The sequence below is a fragment of the Rhinolophus sinicus genome, linkage group LG15 (assembly GCF_036562045.2).
Source record: "Rhinolophus sinicus isolate RSC01 linkage group LG15, ASM3656204v1, whole genome shotgun sequence".
Classification (NCBI taxonomy): domain Eukaryota; kingdom Metazoa; phylum Chordata; class Mammalia; order Chiroptera; family Rhinolophidae; genus Rhinolophus; species Rhinolophus sinicus.
Window position 1 is genome coordinate 4,335,538 of NC_133764.1, and position 12,640 is coordinate 4,348,177.

General features: G+C 43.3%; 1 protein-coding gene across 2 annotated transcripts in view; it reads left to right on the forward strand.

The window, feature by feature from the left end:
* Nucleotides 1-11,700, forward strand: part of PMP22 (peripheral myelin protein 22) — a 32,244-nt gene extending 20,544 nt beyond the window's left edge. For both annotated transcript variants that reach the window (XM_019712528.2, XM_019712527.2), the window contains exons 4-5: nucleotides 1,698-1,838; nucleotides 10,326-11,700. In XM_019712528.2, coding sequence (XP_019568087.1) covers nucleotides 1,698-1,838; nucleotides 10,326-10,489 — 305 coding nt within the window. In that variant the 3' untranslated portion in view covers nucleotides 10,490-11,700. The remainder of the gene's footprint in view (nucleotides 1-1,697; nucleotides 1,839-10,325) is intronic.
* Nucleotides 11,701-12,640: the final 940 nt, after the last annotated feature.

A 12,640-nucleotide genomic window follows, 5' to 3' on the forward strand; every position in this document is an offset into this window, starting at 1 on the left:
CTAAGGTAAGATCTCAGAATTGGAGAAGGAAATCCAAGATGTCATTTACACCAGCTACGCTCCTTGTGTGGGGCCACATTGAAGGACATTCCCCAGCAAAATTGAATCGCTGTGTGTTTTAGGTCTGGTTTTGCATCTCAGATTTCTTTATGTTTTTAGTTTCATCTACCAGAGTGCTGGATACTTATTTTATTAAAAAAAATATATATATAATATTATGGCAACATTACCTTTATTGCAGACTGATCTCCTAGGAGAACCACTATGCTGGAGACCACCAGATTTAATTAGGAATAAATAAAAATGGCTCACAACCCATTAGACCTCAGTTTCTTACCTTAATTGACAAACAAGCTGAAAAAATTAAAGAAGCATGTGTTTTGTTGTAGTGAAAAGGATACTAGATGGAATCAACGGCCTCCCAGGCTTGGCTGTGCCTGGTCTGATCCTAATACCCCCGGAAATCTCTCTCAGTACAAAGGAGCTGAGTTAGCTCCCACATTTCTTCCAACTCTAAAATGTTCCTCGTCTGTATCTGGAAAAATCTTACGTGAAACTCTAGTAATAGTTCATCTAACCAGCACCCTTAACATTCTGCATAAACTACTACTTGTAACTCAAACCAAGTTCATTGTATTTATTTATTGGTTATAAACCATCCACAGGTCAGAGCTTTGAATGCTGTGTTAAGCATTGATGTGTGTTTTTCTAAGCCATTACACATTAGCCAGTTACTGAGCAGACAGGATACTAAAAGCTTGTGGCTTCTCTAGTTTCTTTTTCTTGTATAAAGGAGTGCTGGCCCCAGTGGTTCTTTGGCATTTGGAAAAAAGGACACAGGTGACAGGTGGGCAAGGCCAAATGCAGCTCTCCTAGGTGGACGTAGTAGGTTTCCCTCTCTGTAGTGCTGAATCCAGGTTGTATTGTCTCCTTCCTTGTGATATGACATTATTTGGCAGTTGGTGGTGAACTACAGAATTCTCTTCCTTGCCTGAATTTCAGAGGGAAGCCTGGAGATTTGATCTAAGGCTGAGGGCTTCCATTAAGATGCGGAAGTGTGGTCCACTATCACTGAGCACATGACAGCCCAAACTGTCCTGTGCTGAGGTTAAAGACGAGCATTCAGACTGACCAAGAAAAGATATAGCTTGGCCGACAAATGACTTTTCATAGCTAGATAAAGCAAGCCCTTCTCCATCAGCGTTTTCTTTAAGTTTTCTACAAAATTAGTTTTGGCTCTGATGCCATTTTCTTCTTCCCATCCATCCTCAAGATAGTTGTACCTCTTTGGGAGGGTGATGATATTTCGAACAGTGTTTTTAAACTATTGTTATAATTCAGGGGTTCCAATGAGCCCTTCAAAAACCCCTGAGGGCAAGAAGATAGAAGGCAGTGGGTGAAGCTTAGACCCCCTTTAACACACACACACACACACACACACACGTATTTGTAAATAATACGTTTGGCAAACAGAATGGAGGGGTATTTAATGTATTTTAACTTGAGTTTAACTACTAGTGGTGGGACTGCAGATATTTTCTTATAGCCCTTTCTTAAAATGTCCACAATTGATTTTAAAACTACAAAAGTGAATTGCCTGAGTCTGCTCATAAAAGAAGGCTTCTGCTGCCTGGGAGGACTGTGGCCCTCCCCTGGCCATGGCTGGCTTATCCTAACCTAGTATCTCTTCCTTCCAGAATGGCTGCAATCTGTTCAGGCCACCATGGTCCTGTCCATCATCTTCAGCGTTTTGTCGCTGTTCCTGTTCTTCTGCCAGCTCTTCACCCTTACCAAAGGGGGGCGGTTTTACATCACTGGAATCTTCCAAATCCTTGCTGGTAAGTTGGAGATGATAAAGTCCATATGGAAGCTGGTAAGTTGGAGATGGTAAAGTCCAAGGCTGCACAATGATCAATTAGTAGAAGGATGTGGCCCCAGAATATCTGATGTTCCTGAGTCTGCCCATTGGATGATTTTCATAAAGTACAGGTGTGTGAGTATGTGTGTGTGTGTACACGTGTGTAAGTGTGTGTGTATATACCTTAGAATTTGGGAACTCTCCACTTCTCGGGGAATGATGTGCATAGGAAATCGGAGTTAGGGGCTCTGGAAGGAAGGTCCCTAACCAAGACAGACCTTTCACCAGAAAGGGAGCTATAATCTGGACACATAGTCAGAGGTAAATGCTGAAGATATCAGTACAGCAGGGGTCAGTCTTGAAGGCACGTTCCTATCGATTATGTTATGCCCCAAGGAACTATTCTTGCTTCAGCATAGAAAATGACCCTGATGTGCTGCCAAGGTTGCTCTCAGGTATGTGTCTCTTACTCTAAGCAGTGATGAAGCTACACAGGCAAATTCTTGCTCTTCTTTGCTCCAGCTCCTCGGTTCCACTGGGCTTTGATTTACTATTGTCACCCACAGTGTCTTCATTTTGCTATCCTTTTGTAACCTGCCATCATTTCCAAACATGGGACCATGACAACACACAAGAGGTCTCCTTCATCTCCTCCCTAAACTGCCTTCAAGTTCCCCCATTGTTATCCATATGTATGATGTGCAGAGTCCTAGAAGCTTCTATTACAGAGGGTGACATCTTACAACTTTGTTTCTAGATTCTGCCCAGTTTCTTATGTCATTGACTCTTATTCTTTTGTCCATTGACTACCAGTTGACTGAGTCAGCAGGACATAGTAAAGAAGTAAGAGGCTGACGTAGTGGTGGATTCTATAGTCCAAGTCGATAAATCACAGATGCCATATGGACCAGAGTATATCTAGCCACTGTGAGATGCTCTAGATTCTGGCTGTCTGAGTAGGCAAATAGCATAGCGTCTCTTGTTTCAGTTGGTCGTCAGGATCCATGGTGCTGAATCACCACCTTGTGCTCAGGAGCAGTGATCAGAGGGTTGAAAATAGCCCACATGTCCTGGATGGAGGGATGGATGGATGGATGGATGGATGGATGGATGGATAAGTGGGCAGATATACTGGCTTACGTAGGGCTGTATGGTAACACACAGCCTGAGGTTACAGGTTGATGAGCTTTTCTAGAAGCCAGAGAGTTACCCTTTCCCGGAAAAAGGAAGTAACCTGGAGACCCACTCCTCAATAAGTACTAAAATAGAACATTTCAGTATGCACAATTGTAGGATTTCAAAACCAAATCGTGTTTTGCTTCTTGTGCAGGTTTTTTTTTAACCAAGCCAAGCTCCTGGATTGTTGCCAGCTTTGTTAAATTAGTAATTATGCAGTAAGAGATCATTTCTAGGTATATTAGAAGCAGAGTTATCACTTTTCACTCCATTTCCAGAAGTAATTCAAGGTGTGATCGAAAAATATGGTGAATACTTACATTAAAAAAATTTTTATAGTAAAAGACACTTTGCCATTAATCCCCCTCAAAATATGCCCCCTTGCTTGGAACACACTTATACCATCATTCTTGCCACTTTCTGAAGCAGTTCTTGAAGTTCTCGTTCGTGAGTGTCTTTACTTCATCCTCGATCATGACAATGTTCTGTGTCACACATAGCTTCTGGTACGGCAATCTCTGTCTAATAAAAACATCACGGTGTGTCCTCATCCACCTGATTCACCAGATCTGGCACCATGCGATTTCTGGTTCTTCTCCCAACTCAAAATGACCATGAAAGGAAAACGTTTTGAATCGATTCAAGATATCAAGGCAGCCATGACAGCGCAACTAAAGACACTCACGGAAGAGGACTTCCAGAACTGCTTCAGCAAGTGGCAAGAAAGATGGGATAAGTGTGTTTGAAGCGAGGGGGAGTATTTTGAGGGGGATTAATGGCAATGTGTCTTTTACTGTAATCACTCTTTTTATTTAAACATTCACCGTATTGTTTGAACATACCTCATACACAAAACTAGAATGTATCCTGGGATTTCTTTTTTGGCTCACTGATTAAGTTTGATATTAAATCAAATGATCATATCCATTGTACCAATGGATGTATCTTCAAGATAAAGCAATATAGACTTAGAAAGCAGAAGTTTCATAAAATATTTATATTTGATCTATACAAACTTGTTATTTTACTGATAAATAAACTGAGACTGGCAGATAATGAATTGAATGCCCAAGGTTACACAACTCATGCAAAGAAATTGACTGATTACACTTCCTCTCATACCACAGGAACTGAATATAGTTAAGCACTTCCTTATATTTAGAGACACAGAATACACCAAAATTTTTAAGGAGCACAAAATCCAAGGCAGAAACTCAACCTTTTGTAATATCTTTCATTGAACCTGGAAGATCAATGCAAATTTGCAGCATTTATTATTCCTGAGTTCCCAAGCATCCGTGATAAGAGCCTGCACTTTCAGAACTAGTCAAACTAAAAATATTGGACTGAGAAGAGCTAAGTTACTTCTGAAGGGGCTTTGCAGAGCAGGCGGCACCTTCCTCTTCTTTTTCCCCACTGAGACATTTCAACTTTCAATTCTCTCACAATACCTCTTTAGCAACATCATTTTAAGTCAAAACCCAAAGTACAAGATAAGAATTATAATATTAAGTCACAAATGTCACTGCACTGTGTGTTCAAATATTTCGTTCTCCCAAAAACTCTTAGGTGTTGACATTTTCTAATCTTCCAAATATATTTGCTATCCATACTCACTTCACTGTTTTCATTCTCCTCTGAACTCAGTACAAACCTTTCAGAATATTGCTATAAAATCCTCTGAATTTAAAAATACGTGCATTTTATCCCCTTCAAATCTAGTTGTTTATCTCTCATGGGACCTACTTCTCAGTTATCAGTTTGTCAGTTTAGCTGTCCATATTTCAATAGGATTTTATCTTGAATTAGAAATATTGAGCCAAAATAGCAGTTCCTAAGAATGTTCTATTCTTAATTGTTCACTCCAGTCAAAAATGATCTGAAAGTTTGTCTTAAAGGAACCTCAGGTCTCTGTAATGTTGAATTTGAACTTGCTATAGAGTTATTCCTTTAAAATTGAGAACTAAAAGAGTTAGGGACTTCACTTAGAGATTTCCTGACTCTTTCGATGTCTGACAATTCTAAATCAACTTTGTCTTAACAGGCCCCAATTCAGGACCTATTAAGAAGTCAGTAACTAGAGAAAAAATTAGGGGAGCGTTGTTGGAGTTGAGAACGGGTAACAGCCTGAGAAGTTACAGTTTTTAATATCAAGGAACAAATTAGAAAAGCTAAAACAAATAAAACAAAAAGAGGAACAGAAAAGAGGGGGTCAGGGAGGAAGGAAGAAGAAAGTAGCCCCACAATCATGGGATGTAAAAATCTAAGAGTGTGCCTGCCACAGGGTCCATGCAGGGCAGATGCATCTTCAGAGCACTGAAGCATTTTAAGTGGAAGCCAACAGAGTCTCCACCGAATGTCCCAAGTGGCGGTTGCAGGCCGGGTTATCTCTGCATAGCTTCTCTTCGGAGGGCCTGGCTGTGTGTGGGGCTCTTGGGGCTGACTAGAGATTTAGGAGCTGCTCTGCCTTGCTCTAGATTACAGCTCTGCGTGTGGTTACAGGACGACCTACCTTGCTGCATCATCCTTTCTCCATGTCATAATAAGCCACAAGTCTCACATTTAAGAACCACCTTTCCTTGATTACATGCTTCTTAGATTGGCTGCTTCCTGAAGACATTTTCAGCAGGCACCTTCATCTAGTTAAGTGCTTTTTGATCTTAGCTGCACATCAGAATTACCTTTCCGAAAAGGGGGTATTTTCTAAAACATGCCAGTGCTCAGCCTTCGTCCATGGAGAGTCCCATTTAAGAGCTCTTGGGTGGGGCTGCTCCCAAGGTGACTCTGAGGTTCATCTGGGGTTGGGAACCACTGGTGTAGCCATTGAACGGCCCCACATCCCACTGTAAGGTCTTCTAGGACATATCCCCACAGACAGTTCATCCTCTTTGTGAGCCATTGATTCTTCTAACCCCCTTCTTAGAGAAGGGCCTTCCTGATCCTGTATCTGGATTTTGGTGTCATTCTTATTTTCACAACCTGTGGCCATTTGTTCCCAGACAGTAGTTACCCTTGCCCTAGCTCTCTTGGGCTGGGTTGCACTAGATGGGAAAACATCAAGAAACTCATAGAGATTCAGACCTGCAAGAAAGATGTGCATGTTTTATTTATTTCACTACTTTTGCCCAGCAACGAGCTCTGTGCATGCCACACAGAAGACCCTGAATAACCTACTAATTGGATGACTGGGTAATTGTGTTCCCTTGGCAGAATCAAACTCGAATCACATGTGTAGTTACTATTTCTTGTGATTAAGAGGAACAGAAAACATGGGAGAAGGAGTGAGTTTTATTTTTTCTCTTGTTTCTTTTGTCAGACAGATCGATTCAGATATAGGGCTTTAGGATAAAGGAATTTGGGGGATGAAGAAAAGCAAAGTGCCTTCCGTGTTCTGAATGGTTCAAAGACAGCTTCGGTCAGATTCCACATTTGGAAACCCTCCTTTGACTGAACCATTCCAGATGTTGCACTGGCCACGCCCAGATCAGAATCTAGAATGCTGTGGATAACTTTCTAGGCAGGAGGGCATCACTTGGATGCTGAAAATGGAAACTGAGCTAACAGCACAGAGAAGGCTCTTTGTAGGTCAGACATGGAGCCCAGCACTTCCACAGTAATGGACCTGCCAGCCTCTTCCTGCTCCACCTTATCACCCTAAAGATGTGGTGGGGTGAGACAGAGGTGCTCATTCATCAAACCAACACCTCTGAGGCACCGTCCACTAACTGGCTTGGTGGTCTCACCTAACAGTCACTTTCCAGGCAACTTGACTCCAGCTTCTGTTCCAGGCTCACAAACAAACTGCTTTTGGAAAGGACACTGATGCCCACTTTTAAGTTATTTACTGAATTCCTCCACTCCTTTCAATACAGTTGACTATTTACTACTTGAAACTGTTTATTCCCTCGGCTTCCAAGTCATCACCGTTTCCCCAGGTACCTAAGTTAATCCACCAGGCAGCCGTGCCACAGTCCCCTCTTCCTCACAGTATCTACTCTACCACCAAGTCCTGCCTTGTGTCGCAGCCTGCGTAGATGTTGTGTCCATTTCTTTCCGTTTACTCACGAACAGCACTGCAGCTGTGCACAAGCCAACTCAGGCACCTTCCTGTGCCCTGTCTTGGTCCCACCCCACCCCTAAATCCATTTCTCACACTGTTGCAGGAGTGATCCTTCTAAAACACAAATCTGATCATCTGTCTCCCCTACTGAAGATGTGCTTCCCACCACAACTTCTTCAACATGCCATTAAGGTCCCCCCCCGCCATATCATGGGACCCTCTTATCACGACCTGCTCGTGGTTTCCACCAAGCTCTCTCGGTCTTCCTTGCCTCACTCATGCTGTTCCTTCTACCTGGATTCCTTTCTTTACTTGCCTAACTCTTACACATCCTTTAGACACAGGCCAAGCACCATCTACCATCTACCTCGTCAGGTTTCTCCAGGCCCACAATTTGGACTCAGTGCCCCACCCTCCCCCCACCCCACCCCCATGCTCTCAGAGCATCTAATGCATTTCTCTCTGCCTCTTTTGAAGTCACATCATACAATATTGGAAGTTTCTACTGACATGTCTGTTTCTAGATGACACTTACCCCTTGAAGGTAGGAGTCAGGTCTCATTTATCTGGGTTCTCTTGGCATCCAGAACAGTGTTTGCATGCAATAGACGTTCATTACATGTTTACTGAAGTAAACAGAATGGAGATAAGGAAGGTGAGAGAATTCCCACCATTTCTTCCTTTGTCTTCGGCCCCTTGGTTACTCCCTTTCAAGGGTTCTGGGCTCCAATCGCTCACCTATGGTTGCTATTATTATCAAACGGGACTTGAGATCTCCTCTTCAAGAGGGTTTTAGGGAGAATTTTCAGGGAGTTATTTCAGACCCAGCCATCCTGAGACAGGTAGAAACTCTTGTGAACCCTTGAAGGGTAAGCACTTTTATGTTGTCTGGACAAGGTCTGTGTCCTTCCACTTAAATCTGACCTACACTCCGAGACTCAGGACCCTCCCAGGGCATCCCTGTTACTGCCAAAGTACACACTGCTCATCTGTGGGGAACACAGAACACCTGCCAGTGTGTCAATGGCTTCATTTACCTGTGTCATGGAGGGCCTTCATAAACCCATTTCTACTTCCTGGTGGCTGAGAAAGTGAGTCACAGTCCACTGATGGGGAGAAATGTTTGACTTTTAGGGACTATTGTATGGCGTTAACTACTCTGTATTCCAGGGCACATCTATTGCTTTACATACAGACAGCCTTGTAATAACATATTCCCTAAAACGTCGGTCTTCTGACAACAATAATTATAAAGTGTGTATCATCTCTTTGGCTTTGTAAGTATCTAGGCTTATTGCTTATTGCAGCAAAGCTTAAATTCATTTACTTTTGAGATTCCACTAGGGTGATTGTCATATAAATTAAGCCATCTAGTTAGTCATCACACTTGTGTATTCTGCCTCTCTCTATCCCTCTTGCTCATAGATGGAATGTTTTCTCTTTGATGTTTTCTTTGCCAGTGAAATCTTGGCCCAACTGGTCTACCTGGCTACCATGGCATTTTTCATGCCAGTGCTGGTTAGAGACACACCCCATTGGGAAACCCTGCCAACACAATAAGCATTGTCCTGCCCTTTTAGCACTCTGTTTATGCCTCCCTCTCTCCTTTGGTCATGCTTCTCTTTTTTATAGCCCTGCTCTCATTAGGTAGGTCAGATATAGCCCAAGAAATTTACCACTTTGGAGAGGTGAGTATGGAGCTGTGCAGGAAGATCATTGCGGATAATGGACCTCAAGGCAAATAAAGTGTGTTCCAAGCAGATCAAAACTGTATTCCTTAAACAACAGTTTGCCAGCTTTAGTTTCCCCTCTGACACAGCTGTCTTCACTGTCTCCCGAACTTTCTATAGGGAGCAGGGTCCTGGATCTGATCCCACTGTAGTTCTAAGACTATTGCGTGGTTTTCTCAACGGGGGAGTTTTCTGCTCTGACTTGTAGAAAGACAATCTTATCAGGGTGGTGAATGTGACATGTTCCCATTCCTGCACTTTGTTCAAACAAAGTTGCAGTGTCCAGTCAAATAGCAGCCCAAATAGCAGTGAGGTTAGATGTAGGTGGTCCCAGTCATTGGGAGCTTTGGAACCACAGGAATCCCACACGGCCTGCTGGATTTATAATAGAGTCACTCAGAGCCTCTCAAAGACCTTGTTTTCAGGAGGGAACAGAGTAGGCTTTGTGCAGCTCCAGGCTGGGGTGCCAACGTCACTGGACCCCTCCCTGCAGGGGATGCTGACGTCATGGTGGGCATGGACTGTCATGCTTGCCTGCTTCATGAGGGCCAAGGTGGACGTTTTTCCTCTCCTTCTCACACCAAAGGTCTGCGCTGCAATGGTGGGCAAGGGAGGGTGGCCTGACCTGCCTGTGTATCTCACAGCCTTTCACCCCTCTTTGGGCTTCAAACCCAACCTTGGGATCAACAAGAATTATTGCAATGGATCAGGTGCAATGAACTTGCCCCTGATAGTCTGCTCCCTCTGCAGCTTTGCATCCCACTCATCCTGCTCTTTCTGCTTATTTCCTCCTCACCTTCTTTTTCATCTCACTATATTCCTTTGTCTGACTAGCAGCGCCCATAGGTGTTGCTCCATCGCTCATGTGGCAGTCCCACTAAAGGGATTAACATGGAGTTCTGCCCCTATTTTCTGCCTGTCGCCCAACACTGCTGCCATGACATGACTCAGATAATGGTCAAGTGTCATTTCACTTTCATAGGCTCCACAGAATGCCACATAGTTCACACATTGCCAGGGGCTCCCACACCCAACCGTCCTTGGAAAGAGACAGAGAAGTTTATCTTGCAACCTGAATTCTCGTTGGCCTAGTGTGAACTGGGAATAGGTGACAGTTAAAGGAAGAGAAATGAGGCAGAAAAGATGACAAAGGACCTTAGAGATGATGGCCTGGGTCGCATATCGGAAGCAGAGTGGATTGCTTCCTGTGTTCCTGTATCTTTGGGTACCTCTCAGTTCTGGATCTGGCAGGAGATTCCGTCCAGAGCTATGCCTGCTCTTCTTCACAGAAGTGTCTGCCCTCCTTGCAGCCCCCTTCCTTCTCCCTAAGAAAGATGTGGTGACCTGGTGTGCGTGTGTGTGTGTGTGTGTGTGTGTAGTCAAGAGCAGCAAGTGGTGTGGGCAGGTGCCTGCGGTCCTGTGAAATCTGCATTGGGGGTGGTGGAGAGGGGGGCCCTTCTGTGACCTGTTCCTTACTCAGCTTGTACCTCTCTTTCCCCAGGTCTGTGTGTGATGAGCGCAGCGTCCATCTACACGGTGAGACACTCAGAATGGCATCTCTACTCTGATTACTCCTATGGATTTGCCTACATCCTGGCCTGGGTGGCCTTCCCCCTGGCGCTTCTCAGTGGCGTCATCTATGTGATCTTGCGGAAACGTGAATGAGGCGCCCAGACAGTTTGTCTGAGGCTCTGAGCATACACAGGGAAGGGAGGAGGGAAACCCGAAAAAAGAAAAAAGAAAAAACAAAAAACAAGAAACAAGAAAAAGAAGAAGGAAAAAAAAGCTAGCCAAAAAACCCAAACTCAAACCAAACCAAACAGAAAGCAGTTGGGCGGGGGGGTTAGTATTGATTGAAGATGTATATAATATCTACGGTTTATAAAACCTATTTATAACACTTTTTACATATATGTACATAGTATTGTTTGCTTTATATGTTGACCATCAGCCTTGTGTTGAACCTTAAAGAAGTAGCTAAGGAACTTTACATCCTAACCATATAATCAAGCTCAGTATTTTTGTTTTGTTTTTCATGTTTTTTTGTTTTGTTTTGTTGTTTTGTTTTGCCCAGAAATAAAATAACTCCATCTCACCCCTTCCCTTACATCTGAAAGAAGATACCTCCCTCCCATTCCACCTCATTTAGAAAACCAAAGTGTGGGTAGAAACCCCAAAGGCCAAAAACCCTTTTATTGTGGGTGACCTAGTGTTCTCACAGAGACACAGTGCCCACACCTCCGTATGAAGCCTTATGCACACATGGACAAAACCCGCAAACTGGAGCCCTTGGCAAAAACATGGCTTGTGGCTTTGGAATACTTGCCCTTGAGGGTGGGTATCCCGGTCACACATCTGGATGAGAATCGGTGACAAAAAAAAAAAGGAAAAAAAAAAAAACCTATGAAATGGTGCTATGTATTTACCATTCCTTATTATCACTAATCATCTAATCTACTCACTGGAAATTCAATTAATAATTTTACAACATAAGTAGAATGGAGACCAGAATAATTCTGTGTAATATAAATGGTTTATAACCGCTTATGTACCTAGCTAGGCTGCTGTTATTACTATAATAAATAAATAATAAACACAGCTTTGATTACTCCCACATTTTTCTTGCGGTCGGAGCATCAGGACAAATCTCTAGACCCCCCGGAACCATGAGTTTCCAGGGCTCAGCTGGGTCTAAGCTGTTCTCTGCCTCCAAGGACTGTCTGGCAATGACTTGTATTGGCCACCAACTGTAGATGTATATACGGTGCCCTTCTGATGCTAAGACTCCAGACCTTTATTTTTTTCGCTTTGCTTTTTCTGATTTTATACCTACTGTGTGGACTAAGATGCATTAAAATAAACATCAGAGTAACTCACTGATCTCTCTTGGGTTTTTTTGGGGACTTGGGTGTGAGTGTGAGGTGTGTGTTGCAGTGGAGGGGAATGCTTCCGTGCAAAGCAAGGCTGAGCAGGTGACCTGGGTTGCAGTTTGGTGTGAAGGGACCAAACTGGAAGGCCTGTGCAAATGTTTGCTAATTGGAAAGGGCTGAGAATTGCAGCTAAAATGGACATTGTAGGACCTGAGTGTTCATTTAGCTCAACCCTCTCTTGTGCTCTGGTCTCGGATGACCAGCATGGGGACCATGGAGACATGTCATGCACTCACCTAATATATGGGGAACGGTAGTGTGAGCAGCACAGATCCCTAACCTTTAGAAGGAGGGGAGGTATGATAATGATGGGAAGTCTGCATGATGATGATTTGAGACCAGACTTTCAGACAAAACATTAGTTGGCATCAACTGAGCTCCTAACACCATCGTGAGGGAGAGAAAGGGCCAACTGTATCATCTCACTTCAGGTTTCTGGGCTGTGTCTCATTCATATTTTTACCCACTGACCTTTTATTGTGCATTATGATACATCAAGCTAATCATGCGTTCAATATTCTTCAATATTTATCGGACACCTATGTTGAACTGGGCACCAGAGAGCAGGAAAGAATATCACTTTCAATCTCAAAAGGTCACATTTTAGTGACAGGCACAAGCAAACTAGCGACTACATTATAACAAAGAGCATATAAATTAGGCAGCCTGGATTTGAATCTGCCCTCCGTCCTTTACCAGCAGTATGAAGCTGGACACGTTACTTAAACGCTAAGATTCCGCTTCCTCATCTGTAAGATGAAGATGCCAATGCCATGTTTGTAGGATTGTAGAGTTAGTTAACAGGAGATAATAAGTATACAACACTTGGCATAGTGTTGGTAGATAGAAAGCACTCTATCAATTCTCACTTATCACAAAAGTTAGG